Raw genomic sequence first — 22606 nt, forward strand, 5'->3', positions numbered from 1 at the left:
TTTTAAAGAAATCATTCAGTCCCACAAAACTCGGGCATAATTGGTCGGTCCCCTCCTTTGATACCTTTGTGTAGGGAACTATGTGGATAACAAGAAAATAAGTCACTGTTGGCTGAAAAACACCTCTCATTCCCATCCTGGATTCGACTCAGGCAAACTGTGAACACCCAGACCTATAGAGTGACGGACAAACAGGCCAGCACAGGGATGGACAAAGAGAAAAGATACAGACGGAGAGAGATCCCAACACTAGCTCAAACGTAGCCAGATCATCCTATGGTTTTCACCATCTGCAAGACGGAGCTGGGATGTCTTAACCCACCTGCTCAGCTCTGCGTGTGAAGCGTGGAAGCCCAGAGCCACACACCGTGGACGGCCTTTTATAACATGCCTTAGGGAAATGTCACCTCAGGCCACTACGTGAGAAAAGGCATCAAAGGTCACAATGCCAGGGACACAGCTGCCTGAATGGAAGGATGACGGCTGCCACAGCTGTGTAGGACCAGCGTGTACTTCTAAGGCTAGCTCTGGAATGGACACCCACAGCAGCCTGTCAGACAAGCGGAGGGGTCCAGTGAGACTAGCCACCTTCTGTACCTCCCCCGGTCTGCTGCTCCCCAGTTTCAGCGTTCACCTGTTTTGTTTGCTAACGGAGACCTGGGGCTCAGAGACGTGGGCACAGTTCATCAGGGTCATCCTACCACTCCTTTCCCAGTCTCTACAAGACTAGCTGCGTGGAGGCCGCTCCTACAGGAGTGCTAGGAATGTGGGAAGCGGTCCATTGTTTCCACCGAACGACTCTTGACCGCGGCGGCTTTGGTCCCCACAAGCCTGCCAGAGGACTGACACAGAAACCATCCTGGCCTTAGAACCTTTCCCCTCTGCTTCACAGCAAAGGGGAGCTGACGTTTCCGCCATGAAACAGGAGCTCACGGCCCAGCACCTGAAGCACACTAATTGTGGTTGAAGCGAGAGAGCACGTGAGGGCATGAACAGGGAGGGAGGCAGTAAGAGCTGAAATGAGTCCCTCCTTCCGACTCCTCTGTGCCCCCCCTCCCGCCCCCCACCACACACACACACACACACACACACACACACACACACACACACACACGGTGAGAGAAAGCAGGGAGAGAGCCGGGGCTCACCTGCTCTAACGTGAGTTGCTTGGAGATGGTGTCATTCTCCAGCTTTTTAATCTTCTTCATCAGCTTGTTGACCTGAAACTCCTGCTCCTGCTCCAGATGCTGCTCCAGCTCCGCCTTCTCATGCTGCAGCTGGAAGACAAGAACACGCGGACACTGAGCAACTCAAACGTCATCAATGCCTTGCAAACCCGGGTTTCCAAAAACTTCACCACTAAGAAGCTGCTCACGCGCAAAATGGTGCCTACTTATGCTCACGTGTACACAACTAGTAGCTGATTCTTTGTAAACACAGGGCGTCACCCAAACAGTAAATACATAAACCATAATCAAACCCTGTTATCTATTTTAAAAGAGTTCAGTGGATATCTCTGCAGGGAGGAATTGGGAATCCAGGGATCAGAGAGGGATGCCTTAGAACACGTACTGCAGCCCCTTTTAAGATGGACAGAAAGACTAAGGACTTCAGGCACATGCGTGCCAATGAAGAGAAAGTAAGCTCTCTTCTTCTGCCTTGAGATTTGGGTTTGAACTGACGTTGTCGGGCTTTTGTGACCAGTGCCTCTGCCTGCTCAGCCATCTCACCGGCCCAAGGAATTTTCCATGTAGAAACTTCACACTGCCAGCCAATTAAATTAACCGTAACCTACTCAGATTTGCATCATGTCTGTAGAAAGAGATGTCACAATCCGAAAATACACTTCACAAATTATTCGGAATTATGCTATTTCCCAAGGTGCACGTAAGCTGGCGTTGGCAAAAATCAGCAGCATCAAGTTTTCTTTGCATAATGAAATCATCACACCTCCTACGTCTGGCTAAGGAACCCGGGGTGTGTATGTGGGGGGTGGAGGGACTAGGGCGGGACCTCTTATATACGCAATTAAAAGTTAGTGCTACGGTGTTAAATGTGAAAAAATTTACAATAGTTTAAATATAAAACTAACCTTCAAAATCAAAAGGAAATTAAAGAAACCCAGGGGTCACAGGGGAGGCCAGAGTTCTCACTGATAACCGGTCGTGATTTCCGGCACTCTCATGGGTGGGTGTGTTACGATCACGGCCCGAGAGGGACCTAAGCAGGACCCATGGCGGGTGAAAGACCAATATGCATACAGACAGAGTTTGGGTATAGAATTTATTGAGATAGAGGGAATGGGGAAAGACAAAAACAGGAGAGACAGAGGGGGGAGGGGAGAGAAAGGAGAGACAGAGACAGAAAGCTGCCTCCTCAGAGAAATGGCAAAAAGTAAGAGTGGGAGTAGGCGGGGCTTGCCTCTTAAGGGACAGGGTACTGTCTGCCAGGCCTGCAGGCGTGAGGCAGGGCACAGGGCACGATGCACTGTGCCAGGTTCCCAAGGGGCAGGGCCAAGGTGTGCCTGGATACTAACAGGGTGGGGGCATCAGTGAGACACAGACACTAATCTACAGCGAGAGTCAGCCCTCTGCTGCAGAACCCAGCAAAGTTGACTGTAATAATGAAGTACACAGAGTTTAACGTCTTTCACGGAACGGTATGTTCAGCATGAGCAGTGGGGCCCGGCCCATCTCACTCACCTCCATTTTTATATGGAACACAACAGCTCACTGAACGGAGGAGGGCAATGCACCTGGAAATCAACAGAGCTCCAGAACCACACCCAGCCCTTGGCCCCATCCCTCAGTGAACCCAGGACACGCCAGGAAGGCTGCCTTCAGACTCTGCCTCCAGTCTGCCGAGAGACACGTTTGGCATTTGGAGAATCAAAAGACTAACTCCAAGAAAAATTAGGCCAGCCACTTTCCCTCAGGAGGGGACAGTGGGCAACTGGGAGACCCAGGGCCAGATCACCCCCAAAGGGACACACACACACTCACATCTGGCAGGGGTTTCTGCTGCTTAGAAGTGCATACTGTCTAAAGGCACCTTCTCAATCTGAGGTCATCTTCCACCACGGGAAGTGTTGCCCCGAAACAGCTGCTGCATCTTCCCTCCCCACAAACAAGCTGGTCACCCTTGCAGGGACTCAGAAAAAAACATAACAGAAAGCAGATGTGAGGGGATGCTTACAGGGATAAATCTATTCTTAGCTCATTCTTGAAAACTCAGGTTCTGCAAGCCCAGGCAGTCATTCAAACTACACGAGTGGCCAGAGCCCAGGCAGAGCTTCTGATCGGCAGACTCTGAAAAACAAGCAAGGGCTGCCTTCACCAAATACTGCCATTCCGGGCATGTGTGGGGTGCAGGTATGAAACCCACTGTTAAGATGTCCCCGTGCCCTGAAACAGACTGGCCACATTAGGTCTGTCTGCGTGTTAAGGACAAGAGGCACTTAAGTCTTAAACCCTTTAATCCATTTGCATAAAGGTGTTTCTAAATATATCCTCCGACATGTTTTTCAACTGCAGGCATTTTATTAGCTGAAAATGGCTCCTTTAGTTTTTCTTTTCTTCTGTTTTCCTCTGAAAAGAGTATTACTGCTTCTGCCCCCAGGTAAATGAAAACAATAAAGAATGGAATCTAACCCTGAAAAGCTTCTGGCCCAACCCACATCATCTGTCAGGGAATGTTAACCCGAGAGGCAATGGCTGACGGCAGGAAGTCATATTTAGACAGATGTTCAACTGCTGTCAATAGCCGGCAAGGCGTTTCCGTTAAAAGACGACACAGTGAACTTAGAACAAAGGCCCTGCTGCGGGATCGGTGTCCTCCAGAGCCATGCCCTAAGGAAGAATGGAGGATAAAGCTGTCATGACCAGGACAAGGTCCCCAAGTTACACTACCACTTGGAAGCTACTGAGCTACCCCAAGCCCTGACTCTGCCAGGGATTCACAGCTGTCATTGACCCCCAAGGAGAGAACAGAGTCAGCAGCCCTTCTGCCACCTCTCAGGTGACAGGCAGATCTGAGGCAAGGCACGGAGTTTCCCAGCAGAGGAAGCAGAAGAGGAAAACGTGGCTCAGCGCAGGAATGGCTTACACACCCCCACAGCAATGTAATGAGATTTAAGAGGAAGGGGAATGGAGCAGAGAGGGAGGACGGGGCGGGGGGGGGGGGGGGGGGGGGGGGGGGGGGGGGGGGGGGGGGGGGGGGGGGGGGGGGGGGGGGGGGGGGGGAGAAGAGGTGTGTAGGGCAGTGCAGGTGGTGATTTTAAAGATCTCCAGTTTGCCTCAGATAGTCTGCCTGAAATAGAAATTATAAATTACCGTTTCAGGCAGATTCAGACTGAGTACCCTTAACCTGAAGCCCTCACATGCTCCAAAGCCTGAAACTATTAGAACACTGAAAAAAAACCTCTACAGGTAGAAAGTGTCACACCTGCCTTCGTGCCGGAATAAAACTACAGGGGCACTCAACGCTGAAACCACAGCCAGGCTATGTACAACAGTCACACTGTGAGTTTTGACCTGAGTCCTCTCGTCCAGGATACTTCCATTAGTTATAAACAGATAATCCAAACTCGTAGAACACCTGAAATCCTTTACACCCGGTGTCCCAAACATTTCAGAAGAGACACTCTGTCTCTTCTGTGCCATTTCAATCCATCCTGGATGGAAAAGGGCTCGGATGGACACCCTGAATCCACCTGCTGGTTCAAACCATAGCTCATTTCACCACAAACCCTCGAGGGAACCTTGTCGTGAGGCAGACCTGAGATGAAATGAGCTCCCAGAAATGAGCCACCAGAAATGAGCTCCAGGACCCTCGCTGCTCTGTCTCCAATATGGGTGAGAACCTCCAACTCAACCACTAAATCTCCAATCTCATCGGGGCCCTTCACACGCTGCCACTAAGGTCTGCAATTCTTATGAAAAATAAAATAATACCAAGTAAAGAAAGCAAGCAAACGCCACAACATGCTAGAAACCAACTACCGCTATTTCCTTAATGCAACTCTACTCTGCCGATTTGGGTGAAAAGGGTTGTTTTGAAAACTAATGAGTTTAGGAGCCGAGGCGGCTCATAATGGCACTTACAGAGGGCCAGAGTTCTGTCCCCAGCACTCTACATGATGGCTCACAGCCAATTCTAACTTCAGTTCCAAAGGATCTGATGCCCTGTTCTACATCCCCATGTTGCCCATGCACATAATACATATACATACACTCAGGTGCATGCATGCATGCATGCATGCACATAAAACACTTTTAATAAGGAGGGTTTAAGTATATTCTACAGAAGGTATTCTCAATGATTATGGAATAACTTAAAACAGCTGTGGTGCATATTGTTAATGCGGACAACAGCGAATCTATGAAACTGGGATCACGTTTCATCACAGGTGTTCACCTAGCAGGTTTTACTCTAAGGCAGGGTGCTAGCTGCTCAACATAAGCCTCCTGCCTCAGCCTCTGGAGGAGCTGGGATAACAAGCCTACACAACCAGATGACCTTGTGCGCTCAACACCACTTGCTATACAGTAGTGAAGAAAGCTGCACCTGCTCACCTGGGTTCCACCGTGAGCAGCCACAGGTGCCCACATGGTGTCCTTTGCCAGGTTCCAGGCGGCACAGCAATGCTGTGGGGCTTACCTTCTCTTCATGCAGCCTGAGTGTCACCCCAGGACCCAGCTTCCTCAAGGAGACCCGAGGCACCCAACTCAACAGTAATTCGACTCCTTTGTGTACAACTTCCCGCCCCCCACCTAAAAGACTGACGGCTCAGATGGTCACAGCCACCTGCATGGGACCAGGTAAAACCTACGACTGGAGTTAGCCACTGGACTGTCACTTACCTATTCCTTAGGAAAATATCACAAAATGTCTGAGAACATTAATCACCTCTCAGGAACCAATTTTACAGCCCTTGACTGAGAGGCAACTCAGACACACACCATGAGCTCTGGAATCATCGTGAGGGTCTCTTAAGAGCACACTCCAATTTGCACACTCCTCCCCATACACACACTGCTGCTGCTGGCCCTGTCCTTGCTCAACAGCTCCATCACATGAATTCAGCCTCTGCCACGGCTGACAAACACCCTCCATGACCCAGGCTAGATGAGGTCATGTTCATGAGATTACATTAACAATATCCCCAGAGGGCTGGAGAGATGGCTCAGAGGTTAAGAGCATTGCCTGCTCTTCCAAAGGTCCTGAGTTCAATTCCCAGCAACCACATGGTGGCTCACAACCATCTGTAATGGGGTCTGGTGCCCTCTTCTGGCCTGCAGGCATACACACAGAAAGAATATTGTATACATAGTAAATAAATAAATAAATATTTAAAAAAAAAAAAAAACAACAATATCCCCAGAACCACTGAGGACCAATGGATCAGGGTCTTCAGTGGATCTGATCAGCAGATGTCTTGGTTAGGGTTTCTACCACTGTGATGAAATGCCATGACCAAAGTGACTTAGGGAGGAAAGGGTTTCCTTGGCTCACAGTTCCATATTGCTATTCATCATTGAAGGAAGTCAGGACAGGAACTCAAACAGGGCAGGAGCCTGGGAGGCAGGAACTGATGCAGAGACCATGGAAGGGAGCTGCTTACTGGCTTGCTCCTTATGGTTTCCTCAGCCTCCTTTCTTATAGAACCCAGGACCACAAGCCTGGGGATGGTACCACCCACAATGGGCTAGGCCTTCCCCCATCAATTACTAATTCAGAAAATGCCCTAGAGGCTTGCCTACAGCCTGAGCTTATGGAGCCATTTTCTCAACTGAGATTCCCTCCTCTCAGATGGCCACGGTTTGTGTCGTCAAGCTGACATAAATCTAGCCAGCACAGCAGACAACCCCTGATATTCCAGTGTCCTCTTCAACACTCGAAAATAACTGCCTACTAACTGCAGATTAAGTCCAAAGACATTTGCATCACGTTCGAGTCCTTCTGCAACCTAGTCCAGTCAGTCCCCAGGCTTTGTACCACGCTCACGAGACAGCATGAGCAGAAAGAGACGGGACTGAGCGAGGGAATGGCTGTGGAGGCAAATCCTGGGCTAGGGAGATAGCTCAGTGGGAAAAGTACTGCCGTGTAAGCCTAAGGATGCTGTTGGCCTAGCACCCATGTAGAACATTGGGTTAGGCAGCAGCATGCCAATACCAGAGCTTGGAGGGGGGCAGTGTAAAGGGGAATGGACAAGCAGGTCTCTGAAGCTCCCCGGCCAACTGAAGAGCTGAATCAGAGAGCTCGAGGTTCCGAGAGAAGCCATCTCGAAAAAGAATTAAAATGGGCTGGGAAGATGGCTCCACAGAGAAGCAATCCCCGGAACACACGTAAAAGCACCAGGTGTGAGTGTGTGTCTACAATCCTAGTGCTCCTAAGAGAGCTGCGGCAGAGGCAGGAGCCAGGAAACTCTGGGGCTAGCTAAACCTGTACACACAGGAGCTAGCAAAGAGACCTTGCCTCAATCGAAGTGCAAGGCACGGACCAACACTTGTACAAACAGACATGCCCACACACATCACACACTTGAAAAAGAAAAAAGAAAGAAATTAAGTAGCGTGGAGGTCTTTTATTTGCTCTCATTTGGCATAGGGAACTGTGAACCCGTGCGCCACACAGGACAGACGCTTACCTTCAAAGGCTAGCGGACGGCCAGAAGCCTTGCAGGTGAGGGTTCCAGCCAAGGTCTCTGGTCCCAAACCCTTTGCCCTTAGCCTTGACGTAAGCGGCCACCCACACTGTATCACCCTGAAGGGCAGTGACCGGGACTCTTTACTCCACAATGTCTCAACAAAGCTCACCCAGTGGCTGGATGAATGGTGGCACCGGCACTGTGCACACTGTCTGCCCTAGAATGACCCTCAGGACGAATGAAAACAACTCGGGAAGTACAAAAGACACCATGATGAGGGTACCGCATCCACACCAAGAACAAAGCTGTGGCGGTGTCAAAGTTCAATGACACAGCAAGAGGCTGCTAACGGGGCTGCAGGATGCAAGTAGTGGATGCCACTGTCCTCTGTCAGGAGCCGTCACCCCAACCGACAAGTACCCCCTCTCCCTAAGGTCCTCACCCCCCCGACTCTCACGGTAGTCACCTCCTTGCACCCTCTAATTTCCTTTTCCTTTTTGACTGCCTGTACATACTTAGATACCAGCTCTGCCTGACTTTGTGTCCTTTTTATCCAGTCTCCTCTGCTAACCGTACTTGCGGTAAGTTAAACCGTGGCTCTTATTTTTATCACATTGAATGTCCAACTAAATGAGTATGCAATGTTCATCTTTTACTGGTCACAGAGGCTGAGTTACTTCTAGTTGGTGGTTCTTAGGAGTGAGAGACGAGAAGAGCCTCTTCTCCAAGGGGTGGCGAGCACATGCAGACAAGGTGACCTCCCGAGGGAAGAGTGTGGCTGCTCCATCACATGGAACCAAGATTTCTAGCTTAGGAAATGCAAATCTGTTCCAAAGATGTCACACTTCCGTCACACTTCCGCGGCTCTCGGAGCAGAGCAGGATAACTCGCTAGCAGCACTTGGGCTGGAGTCCGGTACTTTCTCGCTGGTGTCCTGGCCATTTAGCTACCCTACCAACAAGATCAGCTGGGTCAAATTCTGTGCCATTTCTCCTCCCAACTGTCTGTGTCCCAAACTCCTATTGTGTCTCTGACCCTCAAGGCACATCTCTTAGCGATGAGATAAATCCTAACGGACAATACCTCCAGCCTTACTTATCGTCACTAGACTGGCTGTCTCCACAGAGCCAAGGGCCTCTGTCCAAAGGCCTGTTTTCCCCATCTAGAGTCTAGACGTCTCTCCTGGGCTTCTGACTTTCTGCGTCAACCTACGCCACCAGCTGCTTTCCCACTCTGAAGGATGGGGACCGCTTTTCCAGCCATAGGCCCACACCTCTAGGCCTCCTGTGTTCCCACTGACGGCTCAAGTTCATCCAGTCAGGTCAACCTGACACAAGACGCACACTCCCAACTAGAAACAATAATCTTTCCCTCCTTCTCATAAATCCAGCAAGCTTCGGCCCTGGCTTTAACCTCGTGATTTTTATTCTCCTTTAACCTTTATTTTCCCTGCTATCTGCTCTATCTCATACTTTATGTCAAAGCCGGGCCAGAGAGCAGCATCTTTCCGGAATCAATACCAACTCACTCATGGACGAACGGCGTGTGTAGACACACTCGTGTGCAGTCTTTCAGAGAAACGTGGCCATGTTGGGGTTTAAATTACTTTTATTTTATGTGTATGAGTGCTTTTGCCAGCATGTGTGTCCATACACCACATGTGTTCAGTGCCCACAGAGGCCAGAAGAGAGTCGGATCCCCTGGCACTGGAACCATGGACGGTTGTAAGTTACAGTATGGGTGCTGGAAATTGAACCCGGGTCTTCTGAAATTGCAGCCAGTGCTCGCAACCACTGAGTAGTCTCTCTCCAGCCACTGAGCAATGTCTTATCCCTGCAGAGCTTTCTCGTCTTCTCTCGTCCTCACACTGAACCCGTTCTACGGAGAGCTGCCACGCATGCTATTATTAACAGGGGGATTTGGGTTTATACTTTGGCCATGGGTGGGCCAGTGGCATTTCAAAAGCAGTTTAAACAATCAGGCAGTTCCTTGCAGCTGTTTTGTGAATGGAACTTATTTGCTCCATGAAAGGAAATGAAAACCAGACAGAAGATGAGAGTCTGGTAACTGGGAACGAGAAGCAAGCAAAAAAAAAAACCAAACCTTCCAACTGTTTTTGGTAGCTATGATGCAAAAGCAATCTCCCCTGGTCAGTATTATCTCCAAACACCACTGGCCCCAAGGACCACAGGTCCAGCCAACCTAATGAAAAACATATATCAAGGTCTCTTCACCTCCCCCACAGGAGGCGAAGCTGCCATCTGAATGCACACACCAAGACATTCTTGACCTCGGCGACCCTGAAATTAACAAAACAGTTTCTTATCATCACCATGTCTTGGGATTTTGCTGCCTGCACAAACTGAAGGAAATGAGTTACCACCTTTGTGGAGGCATCAGGAAGTAGCCTCAAATCCTAGTTGGCATCTCAGAGGCATAAAAGCTTAGGGGGTTCTGGGGAAAGCACACCCATGTGGGGGGGAGACACAACTTCTCCACGAGGGAGAGAGAGGGAGAAAGCAAGGTGCCTTTTCTATTGCTGAGACGGAGCACCATGACCAAGGCAATGTTTAGTTGGGCTCACAGTTTCGGAGGCTTTAGTGTCTACGATGCTGGAGCGAAGGCACAGGAGCAGAACAACCGAGAGCTCACACCTTGACGCACACAAGGAGGAGGCAGAGAGGGAAGCTAACTATAAACGGCACAAGTCTCAGAGCTTTTTCCCGGTGACATACTTCCTCCAGCAAGGCCCACCCCTCCTAATGCTGCCTAAACCGGCAGCAACTGCAGATCAAGGACTCAAAACATTTGCAAGCCTGGGGGGGGGAGGGGGGCGTTCATGCCGACCACCACGGCAGCATGGTGGGCAAACAAGAACAACTGGGCACATTATTTTGCACAGCACCAGTCTGAAACACTCACCACCGTCTTCGGAGTGACGGTTCATCTGAGGCACTGGCTGGCAAACCTCCTGGCGCCAGCGGCTCTGCCACCGGTCTCACACAGAACTTCCATGTTTCTACAGATGCTAGAAAAACTATTGAAATTATAGAAAGCATTCTAACCTCGGGGGCCAAGTCAGTCACAAAAGATGACACTCAAGAGGCCGGAGAGACGATGGGTCAGCAGTTACAGGTAATCCACTGCTCTTTACAGAGGACTTGAGTTCAGTTCCCAGGACCCACATTGGGCAGCTGCCAATCATTTGTAGCTCCAGCTCCAAGAGGGTCCAATGGCCTTGGTGGGCATTGCACTCGCATGCACAAAGCCCCCCCCCCTCTCTCTCTCTCTCTCACACACACACACACACAAACACATACAATTTAAAAATAGAATTGATTTCTCAGTAGAATAAAAGTCATTTCCATTCCATCTAAAATGACAGCATTTCCCTCTGGGCCAGATCCTACTTCAAGTGCAAATCAAAATAAGACAGCGAACCTATTTGTTGTTTCAAGGTAAGCAAATTGAAAAACTGGACCAGATTTTACAAGCTGAGGAATATGGAATATCCAGCATTCCTTATTACCCTCAATCATTCTATGATGAAAGCAATGGAGTGAACCCCACCAGGCATTTGGATTATACTGGTTCTTAATGATGGGAGGTATTCTTATCACCCAAGAGTAAGTCTGACTGACCCATAGAAGCCTCCGTTCTACTCCTGACCGTGACAGCGGGGCTCGGAGGGCTGAAGGAAGGGGCAGAGACACGGTTTTCAAGAGGCAAAGACATCCAGTTGACAGAATTTTTCAACCCCATGAATAGTGTCCAGTTACAGAAACAATGCATGTTGCTTGTAAACAGTAAGAGCAGACACGCCAACAATGACCATGACCTGGGGGGGAGGGGGCAGTACGCGGGTGCGTTCCCAGCACTTGAAAGGCTGAGGCAGCAGAATCATGAGCTGGGGCACGATGGAGACCTTGCCTCAAAAGGGAATAAATGAATCAGTAGCAGACTATATGCTCGGCCCCCAGCCCAAGTGACTGCTAACATTGTTGGAGAACCGCTTCTGAGACTTCTAACATACACGCCGCCTATCAGTGTGAGTCTGCTCATTCCGAGCACCGTATTCATTTTCAACTCCACATAATGACAATGCTGCCTTCTCTCTGAGGGGCTGCAGAGCAGCGCCCGTACGCTATCCTAAGAAAGCTACTACTCTTTCAGGTCAGCCATCACTCATAAAAGTAGCCAGTCCTACAACAGGGGCTCAGAAAGATAAACGTTGCTTCGAATAAAGTTTTCACGAAACAGAAAAGCAGGCAGCGAGAATGAGCTACACGCTGCATGTCTGACATCATGCAGTTTGCTCTACTGAAGACTCATTCCCAGGCTGATAGTCCAAAGGGCTTTCACCTACAGTTAAAGGAACTTGATTTTGTTTTTATATAAGCATCTCAGGAGCAGGTATGGTGCCTTCAGTCCCTGGAGGCCTAGGCAGGCAGAACTCCATTGGGCCTCGGCTAATTGTTCTCAGGAATCTCTTTGAAATGGATACTAAAAAAACATCCAATCCCGACAGAGAAATCACACTGTCCTGTAAACTGGATGTCCAGTGGTGTTTGGGTGGAACACGCTAAAGGACTCTCATGGAGAACAGATCAACTCTGCCACGTGTGTTTGTCTGTGGCACCTACAACATAGTCTCCCTTAGCAAGTTTTTTTATATCAAAACAGAAATAAACACCTCAAAAGCCATATTCAAGGAATTACACAGTTGGAAAAGCCTATTCACGCCGATTACTCTTAACTAGCTCCCAGATGGAGTACGCTTTTCCACATTGGGTGGTTCAGAGTTTGAGTATCTGACAAAGGACCGGTTGATTCCATTCAGGAAATGTGTACCAAGGGCCTGGGGGGTGGGGATCAAACACTAGACAGGCCTTTCCTGGAGTTATGGCTCCTCCAACTGGCCAACAATGGAGGCAGGTTCTTGGGCATGTGTGTATGCCTACTGGGTTGTTGTGTTGAACTATCTGGCTCATGGTTTGAGGGTGTATGTCCATCACACCGAAGGGTGTGCAGTGGGTATGTGAAGCTGATCCCGCTGCATCCTCAGGCAGAAAGTTCAGCTCACTCTCTCTTTAGATAGTCCAGGACCCCCGCCCTCAGGGGCAGAGCCACACCATCAGGATAGGTCTTCCCTCCTCAGCCAAACCTGTCTGGAAATGCCCACCCAACAGACTTCCTGGCCGATTCTATACCCTGTCAAGTTCTCAACTAAGACCAAACCACTAGCTGATAGTTGACAGATAGGGTTTATAGAGCTGTAAAAGGAGCCCCACTTGGAGACAGGCCAGAAACGCCTACCTCCAAGCAACACACTACTGACTACCTTCAAGATCCCAAGACCCAGAAGACGATGGTCAATACGGTTCCTCAGTGAAGAGTTTCAGTTTGAAAACGTTCTGAAGATGGAGAGTTGGGACACTGTCAGATGTTAATGTACCTACTACCACTGAATTAGACCCTCAAAATAGACTTAACACCATGTTTAAGCAAGTATAAACAACCAACAACCACCTAAAGATCTAAAAGCCAAGCCGAGATTCATGAGGAACTGAATCCCTATACCCCAGAGTTTGACAGTGTGTTCTGAGACTTGCCTGCTCACCACACTCTATACTGGGTCTCGAGGTGGACACGAGCCACTACCACATGAAGTTTCAGACTATATACTACTTTGGGGAGGTAAGGGGTTCAGTTTAGCGTGTCATACAGTTCAAACACTATTCTCTTTAGAAAGAAAAACTGGGCGTGTGGATTTAGGTTTATAATACACACAAAGTTAGACTTGAGGAATATGGGAGCAGTCACTACAGTTCTTCAGGGAAGAGGTGAATTCTTAAAACACTGGGAGAACACATTTGAAGCCCAAGCGTCGTCTTGGGCCTGATGTGCCACCATCAACTGCTTCCTTCTGCACGTGGCTCTTACGTGTTCTCTTTTGTCAGACCTTATCTGACGGGGAGAGACACCGATGTTAACTGGAAAGGCTATGATAGGCGAATGGGAGGCCAATTACACACACAACAAGGCCTCTCGCCCCAGAGATGAACGTTTACACAGAACACAAATCTCACTGGCTAGGTTCTAACTGTTGGGTGAGAAGCTTCAGCCAGATGCTGACAGCAGTGTGAGTTCCGTAAGAAAGGCTTCGTGCACTGTGGAAAAATGAAGAAAACACGGAAGAAACACCCTGTGGTTGTGCCCGTGTCCCTGGCGCTTCTAGAAACATCACGCAGAATAAGTCATCGACTATTGAAAGCAACACGGGCCACAGCAGCAAGTCAAATTAACCTCTCCTCCCTCTTCTCTCTGCATCACAATACAGCAGTCCCTTCCCAACAGCCACTGCTGGAATCCACTCTGGCACAAGCTCCAGCACCGTCTGTATTCAACGACTAGGAAAGAAAACGCTAGAAAAGGGAGAAAGTTAAAGCTTCTACACACAGAAGCTTCCCGGAGGAGCCTCTAGGTGAGGAGGTGAGAACCTAGCACCGTGGTGACAAGCTTCGAGTACCTTCTTACAAGGGACCTCGCTGAAACACACTCTTGGTTGTAGTATATGCAACCTGGGTGCGATTCTGGTAACGGAAAACACAAACCCGTGCTTCCTTCAAGGACAGCACAGACACAGACGCCCTTCATATGACCGCTCACTCTCTCAGTATCTCCTTCGTAAATTCCTAGGAATTAGCATACAAACTATCTGCAGAGCGGTGCTTCTCAACCTTCCTCAGGCCGCGGCCCTTTAACCAACTTCATGTTGTGGTGATCCCCCCCCCCATCATAAACTGATCTCCATCACTATTTCCTAACTGTATTTGCTACTGTTATGAATCATAATGCAAATCTCTGTTTCTCAATGGTCTTAGATGACCTCTGTGAAAGGGTTTTTCTACCTGGAAGGGGTCATGGAAGGGGTTAGAAACCACTGCTGTAGAGGGCTTTAGTTGTGTTCTGCTAATAACTTATGTGCCTACAAACAAGCAGAGAGGCGAAGGGACTCCTAACAGGGACCCAAACCGCCCTGCTGTGCTTTGCTTTGCGAATGGCTTCACTCCATGACTAGTAAGAGCAGTCTGGTCAGTCAGTACCTCAGCTCACCCACTAGAACATGACCTCACTTCCGTGCCACATATGTGAGCGCAGAAGACCCGCCTCCGCCTGCGGAGGTGTCTGTGACTCAACGGCAGACTCCACAGCAAAGAAGAAAGGAATCTTCCAGCAGGCGCTGAGCCCCGCATTTCCACAATGTGACCTGGGTGCATGCAGCCCTGAGGAGCCTCATGTGCCTCATCCCGCCTTCCCGAGGTGGGCTCCAGAGTCTGCAGGACCCATACCCCAGCATTCTTAAGTCACAGAACCGAGGCGACGACCACATTAGCACTTGAGAAATGAAACACTCTATAAAGCCATTTCCCCAGGAGAAGGAGAGCAAGAGGGAGAGGAAGTGTGCGGGGCACGGAAGGTCAAAGAGAGCGTTTACCTGCATCAGCTTCCGAGAGAGCTCGTTGGTAAGAAACTCCTCTTCTTTCTCATAGTTCACGGCGAGCGTTTCTTTCTCCTTCTGCAAGGCCTGGATTTTCTTGAATAACGTGTTACTGATGAATTCTTCTTCCTGCTCAGCCCTCGCTTGCTGTTTAGAAGAATGAGAAGAAGAAAACAAAAATATGTGGTGAGAACACAGAGAAATTTCCCAAACGCAACGTTAGCTCTTATTTCTAGACCTGCCTATTTTAGCACGCGAGAGTTCTGTTCTTAACCGTGAACCTTCATACCCCTACACACAAAGCAGAGGAATTCCTCAGGGGTTCTAGGTAAAACTTCCCACTATCAGAATGAACCTTCTTAAAAGTGATAGGTCAAATTATCAAAAGGCGAGATTTCAGGAGGTACCCCAAGATCGATACGGAAACACACATCATCCCTCGTGACAGGACCCAGCCTGCACAGCACACCCCCGACTAGCGCACACTCCCTCAATGCCACCACCTCCAATGAACCGAGGCACACCTGTGTGCTCGTGGAACTCAGGGGTAGAAGGTGGGGTGATTGCCAAAGCAGGAATTATTGAGTTGAAAAGACACAGTGGAAACACTTGAGCTAAAGGGGCCAGGCATAATGCAGTGGGTGACAACATTCTTCTGGGGGGTCACCTCTCATCTCCCCAAAAGCTTTAAAAACCAGCAAAGCATAATCACTTTTAGAAAGTGAGGAAAATCCCTTTTAGAAAGAAAGGGACTCAGCTCTATTCAAAGTATTAAAAAAAACCAAAAACACACCAACCTTTTAACCTTTTGATATATTTATTCCACATACATTTCTTGAGCTGTTTCTTTCTTTTTTTTCTTTTTTTTTTTTTTGATTTTGAGGTTTTCATTTTATGTGAATAGGTTTTGGCCTGTAGGGATGTCTGTGCACCATGTGTGCCTATGGCAGCCAGAAGGCAGTGTTGGTTCCCCTAGAACTAAAGTTATAGGCGACTGTAAACTACTGTGTAAGTGCTGGAAATCCAACCAAGATCCCCCGGAAGAGCAGCCAGTGTGCTTAACTGCTGAGCCATTTCTCCAGTCTTGTCTTTTATTATTTTAAATAGATTCTTTAATTTTACTGTTGGCATTTACGAGCTGAAAGCACACAGCCAAGTCGAGAGAGAGAGAGAGAGAGAGAGAGAGAGAGAGAGAGAGAGAGAGAGAGAGAGAGAGAGAGAGAACGAGCTGCATAAATCCCACGCCTCTGCTGACACCAGCCAGCCAGAAGGACAGGAAAAAGGAGGCCGGTTTGGGCAGCCACTACTTTTATCTCTAAAGGGCTGGACAACCACTCCAAGGCCATCACCTTGAGACCAGCTTCCCCAACACACACCGAGATCCTCAAGGCTTGGGTGGGGGGGTAGCATGCCCCTGGGTTACATTCTCTCGGTAACCCTAGAAAACATCTGCCAAAATACACTTGTGATACTGGGACTACACAGGACAGCACTGACGTGTTGAGCCACACAGAGCGTATCCAGTAGCTATAAAGTCCCTGAACAGCCAAGGACGCCAGCAGCAGAACCTGAGTCCCCCAGGGGTTGGTTCCCTTACCTGCCTCACTTCACAAGCCCTTGGGCATGATCTTACCCTCCCTGCTACAGGCAAGGAAACAGGCAAGAACTCAACTTTTGTCTTTTAAAGTCACTAATGTATTCTTCTTGCAAACTCAGAAACTTCAAGGTCCCCTGCTCACATGATAGGCAAGAATCCCAAGTACTTGCATAGCTAGCTCATCTAGACAGCTAACCCCGCAATCCACCTGCAATCGCCCCAAGCTGCCTGCTTTCCTGGTTCTGACCAATCTAGTTCAATTCTGACTATTCTAAATGTCGTGGAAGAGAAAGACAGAGGGACTCTGCCCAGCTGGCTGAGCTGAGGCTGGGCTTAGATCTCAAAAGGGTCACTTGCCACAAGCCAGCATCCAAGCCACCACTTATACACGATCACACATTATCTTAAATGAGTGGCAGTTTCACCACAATTAGCAAGAGGAGTCTCCACCCAGACCGGGCAGACCACCTCCTCTTTAAAGTGGGGCCTACAGGGACAGTAAGAGGTTTCCAGCTAGTACTTCTGACACAGAAGGTCAACCTTCGGCCTTCATCTACTTGGTTCCTTCCGTCTCATCATTTCATGTCCAGTTAAAGGGATGACAGACTGTAGTTCCTTATAAACAAGAACTTTAAGGGCAGATGAGGACTCACGGTTGCCCAAGCCTAGGGAGTGGCTGCTACCGTGGGCTGATTGCTTGCAGAGCTGAGGGGAGCATCTTGGAACTGGGTAGCATGGACAGTTCTGAATATACTAGCTGCCACCAAAACATACGTTCTGAAAGGGTGACTGTTATCTTTTTTTGTATTATTAAAAAAGGACTCTGCTAGTTAACAAAGCATGTTTTTACAGAGCCGTGTTTTTCTACATAGTTCTTCCCAGGCAAAGAAGCACGTTTTTAAGTTACTGTGATGTTCCTTCTCAACTGACACGCATGGGTGTGGGAAGCCAGGTCTGTGGCAAAAAAAGAAAAAGATTTACCGTTGAAGAGGAGTCATTTATTTCTTGGCAAAGCACATTAGTAGAAAATGCTACTCTGAAACCCTGAGTAAACGTAACTATCCATGTTGACAACTATCTGAAGCTGGATGTCCTGGTGCGTACCTGTAATCCCAGTATTTGGGAGGCTGAAGAGGGATCACAATGAGTTCAAAGCCAGCCTGAGCTACACAGCAAGATGTTGTCTCAAAAGCCCAGTGGGGCTACCATTGCTTGTGAAAAGCTCTTTCAGCTTCCTGGCAGTTCTAAGTTCTAGCTGGGGCCATCTGGTTGGCACAGGTTATGTTAGACACGAGTTCATAGTTGAAGAGAAAGGATGTATTCAACACTGCCTCGGAGGCTAATAATGTTCTGAGAAAAGTCTGACATGACATCCAGCGTCCTGCTGGTACCCTGACGGTATGGGTAAACCTGATCACGACAAAAGCCACACATCACAGAAAAGCATCCTACGTCCATTCAATCCTCCAGCAGGCTTTTGCCCACAGTGTGGGGCATCATCTCAACTTTACATCCCAATCTTAAAACAGGCCCTCGGAGCGAATCTGTACAGAGTCATTGTTGTAGGCATTCCCTACAGGAGGTCAGGACAAAGAGCAAGCCGGGGCACTAGTCCCGAGACACCAACAGTTGACAGAGAGAGATAAATGAAGTTCCTGTGAAATCTCATCCCTGGGTTACATCAGCTATCTTCCCCCGCTATCTGAAATATTTGAAAATCTCAGTGCCCCTAAGCATGTCTCAGTTCAAAACTAAAGCCTGCACCTCAAAGCTCAAAGCTGAACAAACAAATCCAGGTTTATCTCTCACTGTGAAGTCTCAAACCAAAATGTAAGCAAGCACATTGGGAACGCAGGCAAGAAGAATGTCTTCATTGTTCTGTATGTCTGCAGAACTGAAGATGAGGAAAAACACACCATTCTGTCTTCATACCCAGTACAAATCGAATCGCTTAGCAATGAGGACATCCGAGTCACGGACCAGTGTCTACACAACACGCTGGTCTCTGCCACCAGTGAGCTCTCAGTGTCTACCGAGGTGAAAATGGACCCTACCCTCACCGTTATCCTTTTCCTAGCCTACCAAATAGAATCCCAATATACTAGAAAGTGAATATAACCAAAGGGCGAGCTGGATCAACTCCTCCGGAATAGCAAGCACGGAGGGACCCTTAGATGGGCTCTTCTCAGTCACTTGGGCAGAGATCTGACGGTGGTGCCTACGGTGACGGCATTCTGGAGAGTTCTCAGAGAGAACTCACTGAGAGCATTCTCAGAGAGCACTCACTGCTGCTGAGGACATCCAAGGGCCTGAGTGAACCAGAACCACGCAGGTGGATGTAACACCTGCGGAGCCCAATAAAAGGCGGGCCGTGTTCCCAAAGCACAAAAGTACAGGCACACATGCATGCATGCACATGACCACAACTTCAGGAAAAGGCTCTAGGCAGAGCAATGGTCAAGTGGCGATCAACAGGACTCAGTGCAGTGACTTAAGTAAGGCATTACCTTGACACTGGCTGGTGAGCTGTCTTAATTACCAAGAATTACAAACTGTCACTGCTTAGGAATCCAGACAGGATCCTTTTACTACTGCAATCATTTAAATTAAGACTATACTTGTACATGTTACTTTAATTATTTTTAAAAAATAATTATTATTCTGGGACTGGATGGATGCTCGGTGGTTAAGAGCACTGGCTGCTCTTTCAGAGGACCTGGGTTTCAGAGACTCCCAGAACTCACAGCTAGCTGACAATCCCATCTCTAACTCCACCTCCAGGGTGTCCAATGACTTGACATCCACACACCCAGACACATCATCACCATCATCATCATCATCATCATCATCATCATCATCATCACCACCATCATCACCATCATCATCATATCATCATCATAATAAACATTCCGACTGCTATCCTGTTGTCTGGTCATTAATGATCTAAATTTAACCCTTGGGGGGGGGGCACCTGCGCCCTGTCAGAGACACATACAGGTCAGAGGAAGACTTTGTGGGAGTCCACCATGTGGGTTCCAGGGACCAAATTCAGATTGTCCGTCTTGGCAGCGCACTCTCTTGTTCCCTGAGTTGCCTCGACATCCCCAGATCTAAATTTTAAAAAGTATAAAAGTCTTGCTTAGCAGTTGGGGAGCTGGGGGAGGGACAGAGTTTGAGGCAAACCTGGGCTATATGGTCAGTTCTAGGCTATCCTGGGCTACAGAATCTAACTTTGTCTCAATAATAATAATAATAATACAAAAATTAGTTTGAATGCATCTGATGGCATATTCTTAGGGCAGCAAGAACCACCCGACACACTGCCAGGCAACCGGGTAAAACCCCATTCTTTCTAAACTGTCATTTCGTGAGGTAGTTTGCACTTACTGACTGCCCCAGCAGATGCTCAGAATTTAACAGGATCCCTCGAGTCTGACAGCTGGTGGGTCTTAAGGGATTAGCTTACACACCGGCTAAACCAATAGGTTTACCGCCACAAACTACTTTCCTGCAGAAATCTGTTTAAGGAAGGCGGCGGTGAAACCAAACACAAGCCAGATGTCCCACCGTCCCAATGTAAAGCTCAAGGAGAGGATTCCCATTCAACACCCGAGGACGGCAATTCCTTACCTGGCTGTACCAGTTGACGCATGCTCCCTCCCATTCTACGCGCTAGTTCGCAGCAAAAGCACTTACTGATTCTATCCCAGGACAGCCACATAAGCATGCAAGTGCACACTTGAGTGAGTGCAAATACACACACACACACACACACACACACACACACACACACACACACACACACACTGAGAAACAGACTGACTGACTTGCAGACTCTTCATGAGCAGTGCTACGGTACCACCAAGCTCAGACTCTATCCCAGACCATGGTTATAAGACAATATCCATGGTTGCTTTCTAGATAACAAGAACTCTTGAGATCTTGAGACTAAAGGGAACCTAACAGTTACCAAGTTTTATCAGTCTGTGGTGCCTGTCAAGTAAGCTGTAGAGAAAAGTTAGAGGCCCACCACCACCACCACCACCACAGGCAGCCTGCAGACAGGACAGGCACATATTCTTCTATGCTCAGGCTACTGTGTGTGAGAAGAACCCAGAAACTCCTTTTGTTGTTTTTCGAGGCAGGGTTTCTCTGTAGCTTTGAGGCTGTCCTGATATTCACTCTATAGACAAGGTTGGCCTCGAATTCACTAATATCCGCTTGCCTCTGCCTCCCAAGTGCTGGGGTTAGAGGTGTGCACCACCACCGCCCAGCCGAACCCAGATACATCTCACGCTACCATATGAACCCAACACCCAAATCCACAAGAGGGTCAAGATGAAACCCTTGCTTACTTGTGTGGGTACATCACAAATCTATGAACTGGGCTGGCCTAACAGGTCAGTGACAGACAGACCACACAGGGAAGGAGGTTCATATTCAAGATGAAAGAAGCAGGCTACCTGCTTCACGAGACAAGTATGTGGCAGCCACCTCTAACTGTGTGGCCCCAGTGGGGTCTTGACTCCTTCAAGGCATTGTCTTCTCCCTTATTAAATAAGTATGTCACCTCCCTCTGAGGTGCTGGGAAGACACACTGCAATAATTCGTTTGGGCTGGGGAGATGGCTCAACTGGTCAAACACTTAGCACATAAACGTGAGGACTGGGGTCTGGGAGCCTGGCACCCACATAAAAAGTTGACCACACTGGTATCTTTTGGAGTCTGAGACAAAAAGTTTCTTGGTTCCTGCCTGCCAATCTCACCAATCGACGAGATTCATATTCAGAGAGGGACTCTGTCTCGGGGGAGGGGGTGTGTGGATCTGGGCTTGGTGGCACAAGATCACTCTAAACATAGCACTCAAGAAGAAGAGGCAAGTGGATCTTTAAGTTAGAGGCCAGACAGGCCTACATTGCAAGTTCTAGGCCAGCTATGGTGGCACAGTGAGACTCCCCATCTTAATAAGCAGACAACCAACAAATAAGGCGAGCCATGATTAAGAAAGACACCTGGTCTTCATACCATGTGCACAAGTGAGTGTGAGCACAAACACACACACACACACACACTTCAAGTATCGAGTTCACCACAGTACCTCCGTTTCCACACAAAACTCATGCACAAGCGTTCACAGAAGCATCGTTCAGAAGAACCATTCGTGAAGGCCAAGAAGTAGAAACTACCTAAGTGCCCACCTAGAGAGTGCCATCGCATCTCCAAGGATGAGGTCGGGATCCATATTACCACAAGGCAAACCCGGAAAATACTACACCAACGCAAGAAGCCAGTCATAAAAGGTCACCTGCTGTAGGACGCCACATCAAAACCAAGCAAATCCAGAGAGACAGAAACAACAGCAGCTGACTCCAGCAGAGTGCGGGGAATGAGCACTAAGAGGGTGGCACCTCTTCGAGTGAAGAAAGTATTGTCTAACTTGGTAACTGTGTACGAGCTCTACACACACCCAAGTAACTGACACTGGAGTGGAGGGCATTCTCTGCTTTCCTGATGCCCAAGACCTTGAGCTTGACCTGAAGTGCCACTCCCATGACCACCTGGGGGACAAGCTGCTATCTCTCTCCTGCCAAGACACACACGAGGCTTGAGGCAGAGTTTTGGAATAAGGGGAGGAAAGGGGCTGGTGTACGGAAAAGGCACTGTCCCCATGCATGGAAAGAACCACCGTCAGCCTCAGAACTGAGAACCACCCTCAGCCTCCACTGGGTGCCCAGCCCTGGGGAGCAACTGACCATGATCCACAGCTCTCCCCAGACACTGTAGGTCGGATACACAAAGACCCCCAAAGCTTAGAAGATGGACCGTGAGGATGGGAGAGTGAGTACCACAGACCCTGAGA

At 48.7% G+C, this 22606-nt stretch overlaps 1 protein-coding gene across 2 annotated transcripts in view; it reads right to left on the reverse strand.

The window, feature by feature from the left end:
• Ccdc6 (coiled-coil domain containing 6) overlaps window positions 1-22606 on the reverse strand; it is a 94941-nt gene that overhangs the window by 32916 nt on the left and 39419 nt on the right. For both annotated transcript variants that reach the window (XM_050140293.1, XM_050140284.1), the window contains exons 2-3: window positions 15147-15296; window positions 1149-1277 (exon numbers count right to left, since the gene is read on the reverse strand). In XM_050140293.1, the coding sequence (XP_049996250.1) occupies window positions 1149-1277; window positions 15147-15296 (279 nt within the window). The remainder of the gene's footprint in view (window positions 1-1148; window positions 1278-15146; window positions 15297-22606) is intronic.

This window comes from Alexandromys fortis, unplaced genomic scaffold (genome assembly GCF_014885135.2).
Source record: "Alexandromys fortis isolate MF-2015 unplaced genomic scaffold, M_Fortis_MF-2015_v1.1 scaffold_9, whole genome shotgun sequence".
Taxonomy (NCBI): domain Eukaryota; kingdom Metazoa; phylum Chordata; class Mammalia; order Rodentia; family Cricetidae; genus Alexandromys; species Alexandromys fortis.